Source organism: Aplidium turbinatum, chromosome 8 (genome assembly GCF_918807975.1).
Source record: "Aplidium turbinatum chromosome 8, kaAplTurb1.1, whole genome shotgun sequence".
NCBI classification, from domain to species: Eukaryota; Metazoa; Chordata; class Ascidiacea; order Aplousobranchia; family Polyclinidae; genus Aplidium; species Aplidium turbinatum.
Window position 1 is genome coordinate 22,820,639 of NC_137479.1, and position 20,923 is coordinate 22,841,561.

General features: G+C 35.8%; 1 protein-coding gene across 1 annotated transcript; it reads left to right on the forward strand.

Annotated features, from left to right (window-relative positions):
• Positions 1 to 437: 437 nt before the first annotated feature.
• LOC145776167 (pyrroline-5-carboxylate reductase 1, mitochondrial-like) lies at positions 438 to 14,482 on the forward strand. Its single transcript, XM_082587568.1, has 8 exons — positions 438 to 549; positions 8,321 to 8,391; positions 8,839 to 9,018; positions 9,285 to 9,369; positions 9,631 to 9,758; positions 12,185 to 12,277; positions 12,475 to 12,638; positions 14,362 to 14,482. The coding sequence occupies exons 1-8, from the start codon at positions 438 to 440 to the stop codon at positions 14,480 to 14,482; spliced, it is 954 nt and encodes a 317-aa protein (XP_082443694.1).
• Positions 14,483 to 20,923: the final 6,441 nt, after the last annotated feature.

Below are 20,923 nucleotides of genomic sequence, written 5' to 3' on the forward strand. Positions count from 1 at the left end.
CCAGTAACTTGAAATAATATTGCAAACAAATAGGCTAAGAGCGGTTTTTGACACGTGTTTAAAAAAATATGTTTCGGTTGCCAGTTTCGTGGTTTTTCCTGCGGAATTGGACTAGTCTTGTTTTGCGAGTTGCGGAAAAGTTTAATGGTCGCATTTTTTTATTCCACTTTCCTCTTTTTCTTGAAACATTTACTACCGTATCTGTTGAGATATTTTTGGGTGTGTTTTATCACTTTTGACGATTGTGCTGCTTTTCAGTAGCAATTGTCCTGGAAATTTAAAAAAAAGTCTGGCAACCTTAATCTTCACTTGCACAATAACCGTGTTTTTATTTATAATAACCACGTTTTTATTTAGCGTGTGTGCTTACTGCTTAAGCTTAAGTTATGTATTGTATTACCATGGTATAGATGCTAAATCTCTGCTAAAACTAAGGTATGGGCTCCCGAGCTGGTTTATCTATTTTATTAAAATCAATTGACATGAACATTGGTTTTGTTGGTGCTGGAAATTTAGCTTTGTACATGGCACAAGGCTTTGTTCGATCAGGTAAGCTATTGCATAGAAGCAATTGATTGATTGAATCTTTATCCTCGCTCGTACTGGGAAAGCTTCTTAGAGCTTATTCCTGATAGTTTCGAATGCTTGTAGACATGTAGAAGCTTTGAACCACTGACGCAGGCCTGGTTGGCAGAGTGAAGTTTTTGATTGATAAGAGTGTTGTTGCCAGGGAATTATTCTATGCATTAGATGCCTCTGAATGCAATGGAGACTGGAGAGCAGTCCTTAACGTGCATTGCTCAAGCGAACAACCGAGAGTGGAACCAGCACTGCTTGATCAAAGCTTTTTTGTTCACAAATTCACACGCTTACCAACTGAGCTATCAGGCGAACCATCTTGAAACATGATTATTATATGCAGTGCTGTGTTAAGCCCTTGGTGGGCCCCGGGGCCAAAATAATTTTGGGCCCCTTATCGGCAAGCAGACTTATAATATAGTGTGTATGTTAACTGCACTGATATGGAAAGGTGGTTCACTTCACTAGACTTTCTCACCAGTTGAGAAAACAATACAAATGTAAATAAGAGCAAACACAGGTCCATCAAGTCATAGCTACACCTTTGCTTGCAATGAAAGCCAAAAGTGTTAACGATTTCTAAACATACTGGCAATGGTCATGAAGCGTAGGGGTCATTCAACCCAGATCTTATATCAGTATATATCACACAGTAGAAGTTAGCATTAAATTTGACATGCTTATCACATTGAGTTCATACAATTTTTTATACCGGTATCGGATAAGAATTGACAAAATTATGAGAATTTTAAATTGGTTAAAGTTACATTTGAAAGCAATTTTTTCCAAAAATTACAATTGGCATCTGAAATTTTACTAACCTATTATTTTTAAATGTATAGCCATAACATAGCAAAACAGTTTAGAAGTGCAAAAAATAAAGTGAATTCACAAATGCTTTAACAAACAACATCTTAACACTTTCACCAAGTGGTAATTATGTTTTGCCTTATAGGATCACTGGGGTGGAGGCTGACTTGGTGACCTCATAAGGTCTTTCGCTTCCTTCCTCTCTCACTTTTATGTAATATACCAGTGCATTTGGTGCAATATTTTGTGAAAAAACATAAACCAGTGATTGATTGATTAAACCACTCACCATTACAATACTTTCAAAAAGCTACCCAAGTACCCATTCAAAATGCTAACATGAAAACTCAAGTGTACTCAAAACTCAAATGTGCATAATCAGGAACTTTAGTATGATAAAAACAGTAGTTACCAATCTAGTGATATACTTTCAATTCACAACAGAACGGTGGTAATTTATAACAGCACAGAATGGCGTACATGGTTTATTAACTAGGCCTACTCACACAAGATACACTATTATTAGAAACCTGTTGTTAATCATGCTATATTTCACTAAAACATTTTTTTTATTATTTGCTTTATTTTTGGAACATTGTGGTTGTTGAATTTAAGAAGCACAGTTATTATGAGCAGCAGTTGCTGTAATCTAACTGTTGAATTAACTTTACTACATGTAATTATTTTTTTCATATGCAAACACCATTGGTCATGCTAAAAACAGCTGTTATTGGAATGGTGCATGGGCATGAATGCTGACTTATGTAGATGAAGTTTAATAACTTTATCACATGTTGCAACTACTTCACAGGAATCACAGCATACATAAGAAAATTACTATGAACTTTAACAAAACGGAGCAATATTTACAGTGCAACACTAGTTAAGAGGTTTCTAGGTAAGGTCTAACAGCTTCGTTACTCACTGACAACTTTGCAGTACTCAGAAAGCCTTCATAGGTTAGCCTACTGGTGCTTAATGAAATGTTGTAATGCTTACTGCACAATAACTACTACCTAGTTAAACTTTTATAACTTCATAAACAACCATCAACCTAGCAGTGTACAGAACACAGCAGAAATATAATTTATAGTAAACACAGGTCTATCAAGTTATACCTTCATCTTTGCTTGGAATGAAAGAAATGAAATATAAAGCAGCAACGATTTGAAATCACAAACAAAATCCTGGCAACTGTCATAAAATACTTATTATACTGGTATCTAAATGTATGCTGGTTACACTTGCCGATAGCTACCTCTGTAAAGTCAGGGATATTTATAATTACGGGATTGTAAATGCTAAAAATGAAATGCTAATTAATCTATGAGAAATGCTATTTTGTTTACTGTTTACAATTTTTTAGCAGTAAACAAAATATGACTGCAGAAATGGAATAGGCTACAAATAAGACAAACATTTTTATGGCCTACATCTAAAGGCAGGTGAATTGATTATTACACTACTCAATGTCCGCTGTCCGCTTATTACTTGCTGACCTTTGAGGTCAGTTTTTGAATTGTTTGCCTTACTTTTGGTGGTTGTTCTTCAGCTTGTGGCCTGCTGGTCACTATCTGGTTCTTACCACAGCAATTAAAGACATGGGTAAAGATCGCATTAAATGCTTCATGGTTTCTGGTACATTCAAGGTTTAACATTTGGCTCAACATAATTTTTGAAAAAAAAACTATGCAAAGAGCTTTGAGAAAAACATTCCCTTGTTGGAACATCTGCAAAACTTTTGCAGCACGTCTGCACCATTGGTAATCATAGTAAACGAATGTACTTCAATGGCAATAATGGCAAAGCAAAGTTTGCTTGGTTCTGACAAACCTCCATGGTCAGCCATTTCAAAGAATTCCTCTTTGAGAGTTTTGTTTATAAATCTGAAATGTTCAAAGCAAGAATGCCGCTAGTTCAAACAAGACATCTTCTTTATGAAAAGCTGAATGAAATCTTGGTACATAGCAATGTTACACCATTCTAGAACTAGACTACCAGTTGTAAACCAGTAACATTCACTTTGAAGTTAAGCTTAAGAAAACAAAACACCCTGTAAAACCAAAACGTTAAGCTAAAAGTGCAACAGCCTTAATGCAGCTTATGACACTTCAAAAAAGACTTTTACCTTGCAAGTTATACCAGTAGATGTAGAAAAATACTTTATTGTTAAAAGGGATATCAATAGACCAACCAAACTTTCAGCTAGTCCAGTATTACAAAAAGTATTTTATGTGTCTTGTTTAGTTATTGGCAGACTTTAAAATCAATCGTACGGTACCTCACTCTTAAAGTTTATGCTAAAGAGAAGCTAACCTACAAAACATGAACGCTTTCACTTTACCCGGTATGCTAAAGAAAGGTTTCAATCTATGCTTTTGCAATATTTAGACAAGGCATTGCAATAAAGTTATGCAAATGTCTTACATAATTTTCCCATTTATGACAATCAATTTAAAATGAGCTGTCTACTTCGTGGTTTAACAGTAGCTTACAAAGTATGGTGATCCTACCAGTGTATAAAGTGGTTTCAGTTCAACAGTTGCCAATTCCAAAGTTCTACCACAAAATACGAAAAAATAAACAACCAAAATAATTAAAACACATTTATCTTAAACACACCTTTGTGGGAATTGGGCCCGTCTTGACTTTAAGTATTCAATTGCAACCAACCTGTTTTATTTCAAATACAGGTAATTTTACTAATGTTGTCATATTTTAACTTTTCTTTAAGATAATGTGATGTTTTTAGAGATGTTTTGGTATAAGGGCCCAGCATCTCATTGGTATCGGGCCTAAATTATCTTCTTAATGGACAAGTAGGCTACACGCAGTAAACTTTAACAACTAAAAAACACATTGTTACTGAAACGCAAAAGTCTATTACCTGTGGGCCCCCTGAAATTCCATCACAAAATAACTACAACACATTTATTTTAAACACACCTTTGTGGGAATTGGGCCCTTCTTGATTTCAAGTATTCAATTGCAACCAACCTGTTTTGTTTCAAATACAAATGATTTTACTAATGTTGTCGCAGCCTATTTTAACTTTGATTCAAGATAATATGGTGATTTTTGAGATATTTTAGTACAAGGGCCCAGGCCTGGCATCTCATTGGTATCGAACCTAAATTATCTTCTCAATGGAAGTACACGCAGTAAACTTTAGCAGCTAAAAAACATGACACTGACGCGCAAAAGTCTATTACTTGTGGGCCCCCTGAGATGGTGGGCCCGGGGGCCGGGCCCCCCTTGGCCCCCCCCTTGACACAGCACTGATTATATGTGACAAATTCTCTGTAGGAAAAGAACTTCTGAATTTTACTTTTTCTTCCACATCAGCGATTAACTTGAGATCAATTTGTAATCTATCAGTAGATTGCAGTAATCTGGTTGGGTACCCCAAGTGGCAAATGCAGAAATTTTTCATCGGGGGTATGATGCATTTCAACAAATAGACGATGACTGGAGTTTGATTAACAATATTAACTTCAGGAAATTAAGATGTTTTGGACATATAGCAAGAACCAACTCGTTGGAAAATTCAGTGTAACTGACTAAGATGGTGCAAGGCAAACAAACAAAAGGACGACAAAAAATGAAAATGAAATATCTTGACAATATCAAGCTAATTACAGGAATGAAAAGTACCGGTATATAGTATGCCAAAAGTACTAGCAAAAACTAAAAACAGAGCAATATGGAGGGGGTTGAAATAGGATGCAACCTAATTCGTACCATAAACAATTCGTATCGTCAGTTCGTACCTTGAAAAGATCAAGAGAAAAAATTAAAAAAAGCCGAAGTCGCTGGGCAGTTTTCGCAAAATTTTAAAATTTTCCGCAAACAAACAAAAACTCTTAAGACCATTACCGGAAATTTTAAGATGTTTGCGGAAACTCCGATCAACCCTAACCCTTTTAAAATGTTTGCGGAAACTCCGATCAACCCTAACTCTAAACCCTCACTCTTTTAAAAAATTTGCAGAAACTGCAATCAGCGACTTCGGTAAACTCTTACGATCATTACCAGAAATTTTAAAATGTTTGAAAAAACTGCGGAAAAATAGAAACTGCAATCAGCGACTTTGGTAAACTCTTAGGATCATTACCGGAAATTTTAAAATGTTTGCGGAAACTGTGGAAAAATGGAAACTGTGATCAGCGACTTTGGCTTTGTTTTATTTTTCCTCTCGATCTTTTCAGTTCCTTTATTTGCGGAAACACCCTAAACCCTAACCCTTTTAAAATGTTTGCGGAAAAACGGAAACTGCGATCAGCAATGTTCTATTTTTTTCTCTCGATCTTTGCAGTTTGTTTGTTTGCGGGTACCGATACTCCGATACCCTAACCCAGGGGCGCAACTAGGGGGATGTCTAGTCGACATGACAGCCCCCTTTAAGATTTGCAACTTCAAGAAGATTGACGACTAACTACAGGGTTCCCACGCAGTCTGGAAAGTAAAGAAAAAGTAGGGAATTTAAAAACCCGTTTTCCAGACCGGGAAAAGGTCAGGAATTTCGTAAAAGCTCCCTTTGATGCTATATGAACCGGATTAAACCGGTTTCAGTTTGGGTCTTTTGAAGAAAAAAAAGGATTTTATTCAAGCAGGAATCTTCTACATTCTTATTTTTTTCATACCGATTTGACCGTAATAGAGTCCGGATATACAATTTTAAACCTGTGTATGATCTTGTTTAGAAATATTACAGCACAGAAATTTTCATTAAGTAAGCACAGTTAATGCGCAATTTGGATCAAAATTAGGTAGGGAATTTTTAAAATTGACTTGAAAAAGTAAGGAATTTGTTTATAAAAAATGTGTGGGAACCCTGTAACTAGACTGAGACTTACGTACTACTTAACGTGTGTCAGTTCAAGCTACGTTCTATACATACCAAACTTGTTTCACGCTCAAGTCGCATAAACCGCAATCAGTGTTGCCATCTAGGTTTTTTAAAAATAAACTAGATGAAGCTAAAAAAAAGACCAGAATAAACCAAATTTCTATTTTCTTGCCCTAAACACTAACTTTCAGGGTTTAAAGTTAGAAAATAGGAAAACTATCAGGTAAAGTTGTGAAAACACTAATTACCAACTTCACCTTGTATTTTTGGTCGATTCCAATTTATGACCTCATGGAATTATGACCTCATGGAATTTGATTTCATAGTAGGTTAAGATTAAAAAGTTGTGTGACCCGATAACTCATGTGTAAAGTCGAAAAAAAAGACCAGAATAAGCCAAATTGAAGCAGAAATAAACTAAAAATAAGACGTAAAGTATGTTAAAAAAAAACAAATTTAAACCAAAAAAATAAACTATAAACCAAATCGAAAAAAAAAATAAACCAAACGGTTGCAAAATAAACCAGATTTGGTTTTAAAAGGACTAAAATGGTATCACTGACCGCAATACAAAATATTAACAGACCGTCATTTATTCCCCCAATATGATGTCATAAAAACAAAATGGCTGACTTTCCAGGGTGGTAAAACTTGAAGTACGGGAAACCGGCTCAGCTTTAAAAAAAAAATTAGTTAGGCCTATAAATTACACAAACAAACATTAAAACATTATATATAAGTTCTCTTTCTCAAGTTCAATCGTTTTCTTCTTCTTGCCTTTGTTCTCTCAAAACAACACATGCGCGCACGCACACGTAAAGGACCTCTGTTAATCACATGCAGAAACGGATTGGCATGCACGACGCACGTGACTTGCAGGCGTTTTGCGGATCGGCGGAGCATTTTTTCAAAAAATTTTTTTTATAATTTTTTTCCTTTCTCCGTATTATTTCCGAACCCAATTACCTGATAAAAAAGCGGCTTTTAGATTTGATTCTGAATGGATTTGAATCTTAAGGATTCAAAATTCTACTTTGGGCATCCCTACTTAGGATGCAACCTTATTAACCCACAAAACGAAACTGCAGCTGGCTTTAGGCTAGTCCGATTTGTAATCTTCGTATGGTCGCAACTTCACACATTCTTAAACCAATTTTATAATTTCGATATTAAGAAGACGGCAATAAAATTTTCTTTACAATATTGTTAAATTTGACGTGTATCCAGGCCCTAAGCTTGTATGGACTACTTTTTAAAATGTGGGCCTGGAGAGCAAACAATTTGCTGCCTACTTTCGAAAGTGCGGGAAACTTTTGTTGAGAGTGAGTAGCAAGCGCAGATAGAGCGAAAAAGGTCGCTTCGCACGTTATTATATAGAATTGGTTCATTGCGCTGTCAATTTACACTAGGCTAATATTCTAACAATCTAACTGTGATATATCCACTTCTACAAATAATTGTTAGTTTTCTCTTTCGTTGCCGACCCCCTTTGATTTTTTCTAGTTGCGCCGCTGCCCTAACCCTTTTAAAATGTTTGCGGAAACTGCGATCAGTGACTTCGGCTTTTTCAAATTTTTTCTCTTGACCTTTTCAAGGTACGAACTGACGGTACGAATTGTTCATGGTACGAATTAGGTTGCACCCGTTGAAATAGGAAGCCACAGCTTATCAAACATGATTAATCTGATGAAGGAGAAGTGGATAGAGTAATTACCCTGCAACAACAATCCAAAAACTTCACTCCAATCTAGGCAGGAATATATAACGTATCAAGGCTTTGTCAGTCTGAGGGTAAAGATTCAAAACCAACCAACCATTTATAAAATGTTATTCAGTTATTAATCATTCAATGTTTCATATGTTTACCGGTACTTATATTTATAATGAGGTCAAGCATTAGCCTAGTATGCTATTATTGCTATCGTTCATGTTTGTGCTACTGATGCAATGCAACTTTATTCAACTAAAATGCACAGGTAGCCTACTATATATTTTAATACTGTATTGTAAAGTTAAACCATTCAAATATAATTAATACATATTTTCTCTGTTTTGTCATGCTTTAAATTTCTGTCAAATCAGGTGCTGTGCGGTCAAGAAAAATAATAGCCAGTTCTCCTGAAACAAAGAAATCAACTGTGAAGCAACTGAAGGTAATATGTAAGATTGTACTTTTTATATATGCGACACTTTCCTGCTTTTGTCTTTAGTAAAAATTCACTAAAACCTTCACTAAAAATGCCTGGCTAATGTAGGATTTACACTTTTTTAAACACCAAAAAAGATGTGGAGTACAGCAATTTCATTGATCACAATTATAGTCACTTTGTCAATTAAATCATTTGTGCACTAGCACTACTGTACGAGTGTACATTGTAATGTATTGTATATGCTATAATATGGTAGTTGTTTTTGAAGCCATGTTTTCCAATGTACTTGTGTATAAGGTTTCTGGTCCAAGCATACGGTTGTGTGATCCAGTTTGATGAAAGTATGGTCAGATTCTACTTGAAGATCAAAAATTGATCTAACTCCAAAGTAATTCTTAAGTAAAAGTTATTAATTTAGAATTTAACAGTAAACACTTTATGCTTTTACAGGAACTGGGAGTTAAGTTTACTCCTGATAATAAGGTAACTGCAGAGAAAAGCAAGCTCTTAATTCTTGCAGTTAAGCCGAAGATCATACCTTTTGTGCTTGATGATTTGCATCAGTATATCAATAAAGACCACCTCATTTTGTCATTTGCTGCTGGAGTGAACCTATCTTCTATTGAAAAGGTGAGGGAAGCTTGTTTGATGTTGGTAATTTCATATGAAAATGAGGGAAAATATTGAATAATCAAAACAACACTTGCAGCGCATACTATCTCCGAGTCATATTGGAGACATCACTTAATTAAACGTATGTAATAATCTCTTTGTGGAGTCCCGCTTTCAACTTATATTTCGGGTTGTTTATAAATGTATTCTCTTCGATTATCATAATCAATGAAACTCATGCGAATATTAAATTGTAACTTTTAAGCCAAGTTCTATTTCACCAGAAACTCCCACCTGATGCAAAAGTCATGCGAGGGATGACAAACACGTGCTGTGCAGTTAAAGAAGCAGCCACTGTCTATGCCAATGGTAGATTTCTCTATTTCATACTAATATTTTTCAGTTTTAGTTTGTAAAATACTTTTACATTGTTTCACTTCATTTAATTTTATAGAATTAATTAATTTGTTTTTGAAATACTACAGTGGGTTAAGTTTTATTATTTATGTTTTCACTTGCAATATTGTTGACTTGTTTTCATTCATACTACTTAGTTGGAAAAGTTTTGATTGAGCTTGCATTTATTGAAGACTTACTTTTAGTTTTAGACAATTTTTTAAACATCTGCAGGACAGAATGCCACTGAACAAGACAGTGACATAATAGAAGAGATATTTGGCCGACTGGGAACTATTGAAGAAGTGGAAGAAGCTCACATAGATGCTGTCACTGGTTTAAGTGGTTCAGGACCTGCATATGTATGCTTTTATGTAGCCTACAGATACAGTACATCATACACACCGTATCTCTAAATCGCACTCAGTCTTGCTGAGTATAACAATATAGTAGTGTACTTTCCCCGCGTACGCCGCACAAACATAAAAAAATTTTCTCTTGTTTTTAGCAGTTGTTTGAACTTGATTTTTAATTAAATGAAGGGCTTTTGACAACCGATTTTTAAATACAATTCTCTCTGGAGTATCTGACCTTGGATTGTTACTATCCAATGAATGGTACAAAAATTTTTTTTCTGGTTTGTCACAGGTAGCACGACAATTTAAAGCAGACAATTCAAAGCCGAAAATTCAAAGCCGTTTATTCAAAGCTGATGATTCAAAGACGAAAATTCAAAACGGATTCAAAGACGAAAATTCAAAGCCGTCAATTAAAAGCCGATAATTCAAAGCTGAGATTAACGACAAAAAACAAAACAGAGAAAAGCCGACAATTCAAACCTAAAATAGTTCATAAGAAAACAGTTTCAATTTAATTACATACCAAAAGCCGACAATTCTAACAGAAAATAGTTCGCAAGAATACTACATGCCAAAGTTGTGAGCAATTCCACGCAGATACTGAGCCGTTGTTCGAGCATCATACTGTTGCACAATGCGAAGGATCCGTTCATTTAGTTGTTCATATTTCCTTTTTCGAGATGGAGGATTGTGGCCTGCCACAAGACGTTCCATTAGGACTTCGTTATGTTTTTGCTCTTAAGAGCGTTGATGCAGCGAAAGATGGACGGACGAAAGCAACCGACAGTTGATTAAAAACGTCTATGCCACCCTTCAATGCTATTGTTGGTACGATGCTCTCTACGCAAAGTGCGCTGATAAACATTCCAAAGTTCATTTGGGAACACAGCAGGTGTTCGATGCCCGTGGCGAGTTGGTCGACCAATCCAAATTCCAAGTGTCCTCAAAGTAATCAGCTACAGGTTGAATTCGGTGATCAAATTCTTCATCTATCACTAGGGCTTGTGATGCGTTCTCAACGTCTTGTTCTGGTACAAAAGCTAGTGCTGCCAGGCTCCGCGCACTCATTGCAAACTTCCCATCATCTTCTTTATAAGCTGCTAGCAATCCAAATTGCTGTATTTTACGCCAAACACATTGCTGTAAATGGAAAAAGCAGCCCGTCAGTGAAGTTGCGGGAAAATTGTCTTGAATGGCATTGATTGCAGCCTTCTCAAAGTCTGTCATCCAGGACATTGGATTTATTTGAGGTCGAAGGTTTTTTATAGCCTGCAAAAGTCGACAATAGGTTTGAGCAGCTTTGTTCGGAAGAAGAGCATAGACAAGAGGCACAATTGTGCCTTATTCAACAGCATGGATGGTATATAGCTGTTGAAAGAGATGGCTTGGAGCTGTGCTAAACGTTCCATCAGAGAAATAGCTTTGACTCTGAGAGAGAAGTTCAAGGTTACGCTGGGTACTGAAGATGCATATGCGATCATTTCCAGGCCCAGAATCATAAAGCTGAAACACAGTACCATCATTCAATTTCTTGAATTCTAATGGAATTACCAGTTCTTCAGCATTTGACGGCTCCACAGGAATATTTTGTACTTGCCTTCTGGCTCGCTGAATGCTGCGTTTCAAAACACGTTCCTCAGGAATTTGAGCTGCTGCATTTGGATGCAAATCTGCTGTTGCCGCCGTAATGATTTGCTGAGTTGTAGCGTAAGACGTTGCTGCTTGCAACTTAACCTGGGCACAAACGTCCAAAACCTGCTTACGCTGACCATTTGGAGCGTGGTTATGTTCTCCAACAAATTTCACTGCCTTTTCATTGCAGACATGCATTTTTGCTTTGCACTTATTTTCCTTCCAATACTCTTCACACAACCAGAAGCTTAACCCCTCACCAAGCTTACTATCCCTGTCGTGATTATAGCAGTAGCCGCCATGGCATGCTTTATTCCTTCCTCTTGCCGTTTTCGTGAAAGAAACATCCATACTACTCCTTGTTCGACTTCTGACTAACTTCAGCATTGCAAAACGATGGACTTTTGAGTACAGTACGAGCTCGCACTCTTATCACATCACAATAAGATTAATTAATTTCAATTATTGACTTTTCCAATCAAGCGGATTAATTATCGTCAACTTTGAACTGCCGGCTTTCAATTGTCGGCTTTCTATTGTCGGCTTTCAATTGACCGCTTGGAATTGTCGTCTTTGATTTATCGGCTTTCAATCGACCGCTTTGAATTGTTATCTTTGAATTATCGGCTTTGAATAGACGCATAACCTTTGTCACACTCACACATGAACTTTTTTCCTAGGGTTATTGCTTGTGGATCCTGTAAAAGTCATACACATAACATTGTTTCTGACTTTTTGTTATACACATAAATGACTTTTCCATGAACTGAACCATTAAATGAATTTTCTCTTTAAAGGCGTATGAGATCGTTGAAGCATTATCTGATGGAGCCGTAAAAATGGGACTTCCGCGGCAATTAGCCATGCGTTTAGGAGCTCAATCTCTTATTGTAAGTTGTCATGATGTGGTATAGTATTTTCTTACACACATTTTTGAAAAAATAAAACAAAGGTTTTCTAGACAGTAAGCAATAGAGATTGTAATTTTGACTGAAGTATATCTCAACAGAGAAAAGAGGTTTTAACAAGCTTGTTTTGTAATCTTTTAGTGAAAAAAATCAAACTTGAATTGCAATAAAACCTGTAGGGAGCAGGAAGGATGCTACTTGAGACTGGGAAACATCCGGGAGAATTAAAAGATGCTATTTGCTCCCCTGAAGGAGCTACGATATATGCCTTGCATCATTTGGAGAAAGGAGGATTTAGAAGTTTATTGATCGATGCAGTAGAAGCCTCTTGCATAAGAACCAGGTAATATTGTTGTGGTTGAATGATGAAAATCGTAAGCTCTGTTATGTTATGAAAAATGGCGTGCCTGAAGGATCAACCATGTTACCACTTCTATTCAATGTGTACATCAGCTACTTACCCTGTACCAAGTCAAAGCAAAATGGTTATGTCGACGATTTAACCCTGTTAACCACTATTAAATCTGGTCCAACGTAGAGCACGCTCTGGAGTCGGACATGTGGAGACTACACACATAATCTATTGACAGTACTTTTCATCTCTACAATCACCAAGTAATTAGGCAATTGAAGGTTGAAGGCAGTGGTTGCCTGTTGCCGTTTAAGAGTCAACCAACTTACCTTGAGGTGAAGCTGAACAGACAACTCATGCACGAGCAGCACATCAAAGGCCTTCGTTTTTGCATACAATGGTCTTTTTAGGTGCCTTGCCGGCACTACCTGAGAGACAAAACCATCTACCCTTCGCATAGGTGGCCTGGCACTCGCCTACATTCTCGCGGAATATGCAGCTCCGGCATGGTGTCGGCATTTTTTACATCGAATTAATGTTACCATACCGAACATTATCATGCATTTTCTAGCTTAGATGCAAAAGGAACACTATGAAATTATATGATGCATTGTAGGAAAATTTTCTGCAGTTTTTCTAAAAAAAACTCGAAGATTGTTTGGACGACAAGTTTACAGGTTCCACCCATTCCACATTTTGAACTTTTGGAAAATTTGTTACTTTATTCATAACATGTATTATTACTCCATCTTTGTCTGGTTTGTAGCTCCTATAAAACAACAGTAGGCCTGTTCTATAATCTAATTATCACAGCCAGGATTTTTGAAACGTTAAACAAAGTTCGTCTTAGTTTCATGGTGTTTTTAAAACGAATAAGTGTGAGAAGCTGTGAGACCATCTTTACGTTGCGGGTGTCCACCATTGCAGTAGCCACTCTTCATAAACATTCGATTAAATGTACAAACCAGTTTAAAGGAGTGTTGGAATCAAAACGGGTTGACATTGCGAGATAAAGTTCAGTTAATGTCACAACTCCACGAACGATGACCGAAACAAAAATCATGTTGCAACGAGATTGCGAAAAGCTTTGTGAACCTTGGGTACACGTATGGTATAGGTTTGATAGGTTCAGCGCAAATGAGACAAAAAAGTTTTGGCCTGACAAAAGAGTTAGTGACAAGTCACAAGTGCAAGATTCGAATTCCTACCGATGCCGCTACACATTATGAAAATATTCTTTGAAAATAAATTATTGTAATGAATGATGGATTTTTAACAAATATTTCGTTTCCATTTTTGTTTCAGATAGATAGTTTAGCACCAATCGTATCCATCACCAGTGTCAATTGTCTATTTTGGTTTAAAATTTGCAGCCTATTTAAATTGTTGTTGCACAGTTTTAAGAGGTTTTACGATCTCAATTTATATCACAAACTGTGCTTTCAAGCACCATATTAAAATTTGTAAAGTCACTACTAAACGCTGAATATTGATTGATTTCTACTTCAACCATTTATTTTATCGTAATGACATTATACTGCAATACAAATCTTACAAATCGGCCACCCCCACTAGTGGGGAACAAACCGACGATGGATTATGATGATGATGATGACAAAATTACTAAGTTTTGTACATTTTGGGATAAGAAAAACCTGTAAAAAACTTTTTAAAACTGATTTTCTTCGTATCAAAGTGTTTTGCGACTTGACAGGGAGTTGCAACTTCAAGGATCTGAAAAGGAAACAGATGCAGAAGCAATTAAGAAAAGCATCAGAGATGGTCTTCATTTAAAGAAAATTTTAGAATCAAACGGTATTTTAAACAGCAAGTAGTTTATTCGGGGATGACACTTCAAAATGCATTGAGATTTGCAAGTATTTTTGTCGACCAATCTTTTATTTTTTTGTTGTATTTTTTTTATGCAGGCATGACGCTGTTGAGGCACTTGCGTCGATTTGTTTGAAATTAGAAGTGTTTTATTCATCTAGTTTTGCATGGTAGCAGTTCATGTTCAAGAAACTGATTAAAATCATCATGTATTTAAACCCACGAAGCTTTTTGGTGGTTTTGTTCTGATAGATTTGTTGTATAAATCAGGGGTCCGCAAATTGTGTGTTGCCACCCAAATTTGGGTCACGAGATCATCCACTATGGGTCACAAAACACTTTAAACTTACTATAAATATAGCTTGTGTGGCAAAAATAAATACAATTATGTACTCTTTGATGTAAGTTGCATACAATTTTGTACAAAAAAGTTTATACTTTCAATGGTAGTGCAGTAGTTGTCGCTTATTAAGCCCACGGTCAATAGGTTCACCTGCTTATTAAGCCCAATCTGGTCCATTCCGAAATTACTGAAGGTATAGGAGTGGCAGAGAATCGTCCACCGCTTTATAGTCCCATCTGCTTAATAAACCCAAAATTGTCCGCTCCCGATGTGGTCTTAATAAGCGCGGACAATCATATTGAAATTGATATTAAATTGCAAAGTACTTTGTGCAAAATCATATACTTCCGAGACGTTTGAGTCGCAAAGATTTAGAATCATTGTGTTTTTAGATTGCGCCAACAAGTATTTGCGGATCCCTGGTATAAACCACTACTTTAATTTCAAACATTACTTGTCTTAACCCAGTGGTTCTCAATTTTTTTTTCTTGGTTGACCCCTTTCTGGTGCTTTAAAAGCGGTCGCGGACCCCTATAAATTTCTATTTGAAATTTTGGTATAGCCTATCGCGTTTCCTTAAGGAATCATATGCTACACAAGTTTCGAAGCAACACACTAAAACGAATTTGTAAATTCGCAACGCACTTGACGATTGATGAGATTGACGAAATTATGTTATGATTTATGGGCTATATGTTGGCACACAGGATCAAACATCAGTAATCTATATGCTCATTTGATGTTTTTTTCTGTAAATTTTATCAAAAGTAAATATTTTGCGACCGTTACAAAGAACTTCTCCCTTTTTTCATTTGTCATCAATATTAATTCGTTATAATCACAGTCATTGCAAAACTGTGAGTGGTAATAGACTGCTGATAGACTGCTGACTAACGTTTGCATTTCCAAATAAATCATTGATCAACAATCTGCTGTTTCAAAAGATTTAAGTTGAACATAGCCAACATATAGCCTTGTTAAAAGGTTTAAGTCATTATTAGGCCTATATGAAATTTTTTAGTTAAGAAACCAAACCTTTGTGCAATGTCCTGTGTAATTTCAAACGACACACCAGTGCGTTGCGACTTATAGTTTGAAAATCACTGTAGGCTAATACATAAGCACAGCACAAACAATTTTTAAATTTTGCAATTTATCAATCATGCTGAAAACTCAGAAACTTTTGCAGACCCCTTGAAATCACTTCACAGACCCCTTGGGGTGTGCGGACCCCCAGTTGAAAACCACTGTCTTAACCCATTTGAACTTCTGACTCGGCACAAAACTTTTACTCTATCATACTCCACCTTGTGTTCCTTTTTAATCATGCCAAATCATCTTTTGAAGGATTATGTTTTTTATAAACACAAAGAGTGAAATCTGAAAGCGCTAGGTGCTAGCAGTGCTTTTTTAGAAATTGCCACCTGGGTATTCACTGCATGAGCAACACAACGATTTTCGGATATTTGTGAAAAGTAAACGTCTGTTAACATTATCAAGAAAATGAAGTATGTTCTGACAGGTGTCAAACCCACAACAATGCTTGATATGAACGACTCGGTTACATGTCTTGTAATGCAAAGAAATTTATTTCACACGAGTCAGTTCAATCATATATAGCTAAAAATCGATTCCGATCAGCTAGAAGCTAGATCATCTTCAGTTAAGCTGAAAGCAAAACAGCACAAAAATCAAATGGTGAAAGTTTGAAGGAATGAAAAAAACGTTTTATTCTAGCTACGTCAAAGAATTGACGGAAAAAAAACTAACAATTAAAGGCGAAGTAAAATCAAAATGGCACGAAAGAGTATGGTATAGAATAGTACCATTATAAGCCTTAAAACACATCAATGATACGAAAACTATTGGTTAAATGATAAAAAAGTATAAAGTCTGCGCTCAAACCGAAAATGACGATTTTTACTGACTAAAATTGCAAGATGTAAAAGTGGATAATATTATCCTACACCTCCTAAAACTGCATCTATAAGATATATTCAAATTGCAGAACGGTAAAAAGCAATAATTGTTACGTCATAAGTAAATGAATAGACTTCAACTAAGCACTAAGCAGTCTCCAAAAAGTTGAAAAAGGAGGAAGTGACAGGGTTTATTTAACAAAAGCTGTGATCATTTTTTGAATATTAATTTTTACTTTGGTAGTTGTTTGCCATTTGTTTTCCTGTAGGTCGAGTAAATCGGTGGACGGTTGTTCTGTGAAGGTGACATCGAACCAATGTTCTAGCTTAGGTCTGGTTTGCAAAATGTTGTTGTGGAATTTGGAGTAGTGTTGTAGTAGGGATGCCTTTGTGTTATTCAAGTTTTTAGAATAGTTTTTCCACATTGTTCGGTGACCTGTCCATCTTTTTGAAAAGGAATTAATAGTTCAACATATTGCTCTTTGCATGTGGCAACATATTTAACAACAGTTTAAAGTTTGTTTGAGTGGTACAGTTTTTCCTAATTTGTTTGATGAGATGGTTTGTAGTAGTGATGAATGATCATACTACCGTATTTCCATGATTGCCGCAAAGGGAGCATTTTTCGCAGGGTTGGGATGATCCAATCTTAGAGTTTGTGATCAGTGAAAGGCTTTTAAAATTTGTAAGTATCTGAGTCAATGTGGTAGGTTTTTTGTATACAATCCTGGTAGTGTGATTTAGTTTACGTTCTTTATCAGTAAGTTTCAGTTTATCAGGGAAAGACGTAGCCCATACAATTTTGTTGTTGAATTTTTTGTCCATGTTATTCTGTGGTTGACTTAGTCCAAATCGCTCTGTCCATGTTTTGGCCAATTGAATTAATTAGGTCGTCATACCTTTGTGGAATCCTGAATTGATGCATTTTTTATTTAATTTTTCCAATTCCATTTCATACAAAAATTGATTTTCATTATCCTAACTACGTAGTAGCCTACGTAGTCTTGTTGCTTCTGCAAACACAATGCCTTTGTAAATGGATGGGGGATAGTGAGAATTTCCATTGATAAAATTTCGATCCAAAGCAGTGGGTTTGACATAATTAGTGATGATAAAACCTTTTGGGGAGTGGTTTGAAATGACATGGTTTACGTCTAAAAATTCAATTTCCATGTTTGTTTGAGAAGTATTTTTCTACAAAATGTTAGTTCCAAGTTGTTCTGTTCAAATTTTGATTTCAGTGCCAATTCAATTTGATTTGTGTTTTCATCGCCGAATGAAAAAAAGATGATGTCATCAATGAAACTTTTGAAAATTTCAGCTTGCTGAAGTGTTTCAGCGATGGGTAAAAGGACATAGTGTAAAGTGATGTTTGCCAGAGAGACTGAGTGGTTATCTCCTGTGACAATTCATTCATTTTGACGATATTAACATTATCTGTTGACTATCTGTTATAGGCTATACTGTTAACATTATAGTTTTTATGGGCTTACTTGACCGCTGAAATCTTGTCAAGCAATCAAGGTGAAGTCGTGGTAAGTGACAGGTAAACTTTTCTGTTTAAGGTTATCACTGAACTATTAGGGCCCGTTCACACTATGAGAAAACATCGTGGCAGCATCGCTAAGCAAACGTTTGACGAGAAAAAAAAGTGTCTACACTACAGTTAGTTGTTCTAATGTTGAGCCAACTTCCTGGCTTGCCAGCGGCAGCTGTATCGCCAGATCAAGGGATTTTTTTTCTTATTCTATATTTATTCCGAAGTGATTTCCACACTTTAGAACAGTCTGAAACTAAAGAAGCATATTTTCATCTAACATGGTACATATCAATGACTCATCCATACACTGACTTGTCCTGCATGTTCGGTCCTGTAATAGGCTACCATGAACAGTTACATGGCTAAAAAAACGAGTATCCCATCAAGCAAAACATTGAGCAATAAGGTGAATCTGATGTCTCTTAACTAAACTTTAAAGTTGCTCAATGTTAGGAGAAATGCAGATGATAATTTTTACTTGGATCCATGTATTGTAGGATGCAACCAAACGAATGAATAAAAACAGTCAAGTTTGGTAAGTAATTAAAATTTATTTTAGAGCTTTTGCCACCTAAAAAGGTTAGGGTTATTCAAAGATAATATGTTGTATTTGAATAAGGCTACTGGTAGTCTGCTGATGAAACTGCCTTGAGGGAAGCAAAAGTGAAAATTCTAAATCTAGTGCAAGTTCTAACTTTTAGCTAAAGCTTTAAGCAAAAGTCTCTGACGAAAGCTCTAAATCAGTGGTTTTCAACCTTTTTTTGCACTGTGCCCCCTTAAGAGCAATCAGTATAGCCTCGTGGCCCCCATAAAAACATTTATTAAAAGCATATTTAATGCAAAATTGAACTAAATTTGATTCATACCGACATCCAATCTATGGTGTGTCTTGTTTTGCTGCGTTATTGCAAACTTTTGAAATCAAACATCTTCTTGAGATGTAATGACTGCTTTTATTACATTTCACCAATTACTTCCATTTCTTATCAAGTTAGGCTAGAGAAAAAATATTGAATAAACTCTACATTTTCACCGGTTGAATTTATAGCAATCTTTCATGCATTTATGGAAATCAGTTTCAGTGAGATGGTTGGTGCTTCATTTTTTACAAGCTTGTCAATATATGAAACTGTTGCTAAAAGTATTTTATTTTCATACGAAGTACACAGTAATACACTGAGGCTTTTCAATGTCTTTGAGAACAATACTGACAAATCCATATTTAACATAGGATTCCAAATAACCTCGCATACAAAAAGACTGCATCTCAGATAATGGTGACATAAATATTTTAACCCACAGTGTCTAACATAATCTTCAAGCAGTGCTTAGCATTGGACTGGACACTGTAATTCCCAATGCGACATACATGCACCAAGGGAAACATATACCGATGGGCTACAATTTTTTAAACATTTTGTTTATCTGCAAGGTTTCAACAACATAGGCCTAACTAAAAAGAAATTCTTTCGTGGTAGTTTATAGAGGTCTGGGTTCTGTTGGTTAAGATCCCACATTGTTATTATGCACTTCAAATACAATAAACTACGAAAAGCAGTAATAAAACTCTAAATATAACCCACAAATACTTTTACACTATATTACATTCGGGTGGTCTTTATATGTAGTTATAATTCAAAAGTTGGCAAATAAAGACCACCCTAAATTATATACTATACTACAAGACTCACCATCAGGGCAATTAAATGAAGTCGCAACTTGCACTCAAGCATTCTCACGACTGTTGTGGTAGGACTGTGTCTTTAAATCCCAAAGACACGGAAAGTCCTGTACGGCCAAAATTAAAAGTTTCCAGTTTCTGGTCATTGTTGAAGAATGTGCTCATTTTTTTCTTAAAATAGCAACTAGTAGCTACAATAATTTTATGATCTAAATGATACCCTTTCTAAGTTACTGTTCTAACTACATCCAGCTGATTTTGACTGAAAATTGTCAACGATTTTCTTCTACAGCTTTAAATTTTATAGATTAGGAAAAATCAATTACTAATGACATGACCTTCCAAAGATTGGGTGCTGTCGTAGACAAATAATTCTGCCTGAGATTCATGACTACTTTCTGCAACAGCTTTAACTTTTCTAGGATTGATAAAATAGTTCGATTATATTCCTGATTCACTGGTCACAAAACTGAGCACTTTGGGTACAAAGTTTGCTTTCCTAGGTAGCCTAACCATACTCATTTTATAATAATTTTGCTTAACTACTGTCCTGTATACATAGCCATTTATCTTCAGCGATGTCTAATTATTGTTTGTTGGGTTGTTCAGCGAAAGTAACGACAAAGCAGTCTGTCAGAGCTGGTTTCTTTTTCAGTTCAATGTTGTGGAATTTTGCATAATGTTTCAATAATGCTGCTTTGTCACCTGATTTATCAGAGTAATTAAAGCTGTTCCAAACAGATCTATGTGTGGCCCAACGTGTGGAAAACTTTGTGATGGTTTGTCCTGCATAGTGTTCGTGACATATAGTGCACGTTTTAATGTATATCCCGTAATTTTGGCAACTTAATTTTTGTTTGAGACTGAAATTTTTGTTGGGTTTACATTTAATAGAGGTGCATTCTTTTATCATAGGCTTATGCGCTCCATGGTTACTGCATAATGCACATTTACCGCATGGTT

Excerpts from the sequence above, each read along its gene's own strand:
- LOC145776167 (XM_082587568.1), top strand. The coding sequence starts at position 438 with ATGGGCTCCCGAGCTGGTTTATCTATTTTATTAAAATCAATTGACATG. Across the intron at positions 8,392-8,838 it reads CAACTGTGAAGCAACTGAAG|GAACTGGGAGTTAAGTTTAC; the intron begins GTAATATGTAAG and ends ATGCTTTTACAG. Across the intron at positions 9,370-9,630 it reads AGCCACTGTCTATGCCAATG|GACAGAATGCCACTGAACAA; the intron begins GTAGATTTCTCT and ends AAACATCTGCAG.